This window comes from Papilio polytes, unplaced genomic scaffold (genome assembly GCF_000836215.1).
Source record: "Papilio polytes unplaced genomic scaffold, Ppol_1.0 DF823761.1, whole genome shotgun sequence".
In the NCBI taxonomy this organism is placed as follows: domain Eukaryota; kingdom Metazoa; phylum Arthropoda; class Insecta; order Lepidoptera; family Papilionidae; genus Papilio; species Papilio polytes.
Genome location: NW_013525443.1, coordinates 1 through 1,741, shown reverse-complemented (window position 1 = coordinate 1,741; position 1,741 = coordinate 1). Strand labels below are relative to the sequence as shown.

At 35.7% G+C, this 1,741-nt stretch overlaps 1 protein-coding gene across 1 annotated transcript; it reads left to right on the top strand.

The window, feature by feature from the left end:
- Nucleotides 1-433: 433 nt before the first annotated feature.
- LOC106103441 (putative inorganic phosphate cotransporter) lies at nt 434-1,625 on the top strand. Its single transcript, XM_013283220.1, has 2 exons — nt 434-997; nt 1,355-1,625. The coding sequence occupies exons 1-2, from the start codon at nt 449-451 to the stop codon at nt 1,586-1,588; spliced, it is 783 nt and encodes a 260-aa protein (XP_013138674.1). The 5' UTR covers nt 434-448; the 3' UTR covers nt 1,589-1,625.
- The last annotated feature ends 116 nt before the right edge of the window (nt 1,626-1,741 follow it).

Genomic DNA, 1,741 nt, shown 5'->3' with positions numbered 1-1,741 from the left:
TCGGTTGATTATAAAATCTTCAAGTTAGTATTATAGCATGTTTCTACTTAATTTGCATAATGTATGTTTAAAATGAATGCCTACTAGTCCTCGAACATACTAAGTTAAACATTAATAAGTTCAAGTTAATGAATTCAAATTAGCAATAAGAACTGTGTGCGAATTAGATTTGCTTTTGGCCTTATTGGCACAATATGAATAAATTTTGTCTTCTAGGAAATATCTTTTATCATAATGGTGTGATTATTACACTATTGTATTTTTTCCTTTAAATATAAAGCAATGCTATATTTGTATTATTTCATTACTTTAGTAACAATAAAAATACGTAAGCCATTACTTTTTTTTCACATAAACGTTTCGTTAAATGATTACTGCCGGTGTTTTTGTTTGCTAAAAATAATGTTTTTTGTAACTACAGTTTACATATCACGGCGCTAATGACATAATGATAATATACAAAATATCTTTTCAGGGATTGCCGCCATTTAAGAGCATCGTGACGTCATTTCCGTTTTTAGCGATGACAGTCCTCCATTACGGAAACTTATGGGGCTTGTACTTCATAATGACTGTTGGGCCTAAGTTCGTATCCAGTGTTCTTGGTTTCGAACTCTCAGCAGCGGGAATAATATCTGCATTGCCGTACCTTGCGAGGTTGTTCTCTGCAACTATCTTTGGAGCTGTCGGCGATTGTATACTTTCCAAAAAGTTAATGACAACAACCGCTATAAGGAAATTCTTCTGTTTATTTTCCCATATCCTACCAGGAGTTTTATTAATTCTGCTAGTGTACACTGGCTGTTCCACTGCATTGTCTGTGACCATGATAACTATGTCTATGGGTTTCAATGGAGCTGCTACTCTAACCAACCTTCAGAACCATCAAGATTTGGCACCAAATTTCGCTGGAACTTTGTACGGAATAGCAAACTTCGTGGGTAGCACAGCCGGGTTTTTCACACCGATGATCACTGCTTACTTCACAAGGAGCGGGGTAAATACCACCTTTCATAATTTTTAAACTATAAGAGGGGGCGCACACCCAAGACTATTAAACTATCGCACAATTGATGTGCGATTGTCAATTGTTCGGCAACCAATTCAATTAGTGTGTGCATCTCCATATAAGCATATGGGAATCAAAGCGAGACTAATCAGTTGTGCGATAGTTTTGTCATAGGTGTGCGCGCGCTCTAAAGGACATATTAGAGCGCGCTAGCATTCTATCTCAAAAAATACATCACATAATGGTGTATGTCACCATTCTATTTGGAACGCATATTGCGATGAGCAGCCTCTTAGTACTACCTGAGGGTTATTTTAATTAATATTAAAATGTTTCACGTTACAGAATAGTTTCGATCAATGGAGGCCAGTATTCTTCGTGGGCGCATCCGTTTATATCATATCGGCAGTATTCTTTATAGCTTTTGGCACTGGCAACATACAGCCGTGGAACTTCGTTGATGAAGACAAGGAGAATGATAAATCGAAACCGAATGATAACAAGGAAATGAATGAGATGACAATTAAAAACGAAAACTATCGAGAACGTAAGGAAACGACCTTGAGTGTGATAACATAATTATGCAGTTCACTATACTGTAAGATGTCCATATAAATCTTTACGAAAGCTATTTTAATCAAACTCGTTTCTATTCAAATAGGAATGTTCTAGATGTAAAAATGTATCAATTTGTTTTTCTTAATATTTGACGTAAATTTTAAATGGGTTAAA

Coding starts and splice junctions, on each gene's coding strand:
- LOC106103441 (XM_013283220.1), top strand. CDS start 449: ATGATAATATACAAAATATCTTTTCAGGGATTGCCGCCATTTAAGAGC. Junction 998..1,354: donor CTTACTTCACAAGGAGCGGG/GTAAATACCACC, acceptor TTCACGTTACAG/AATAGTTTCGATCAATGGAG.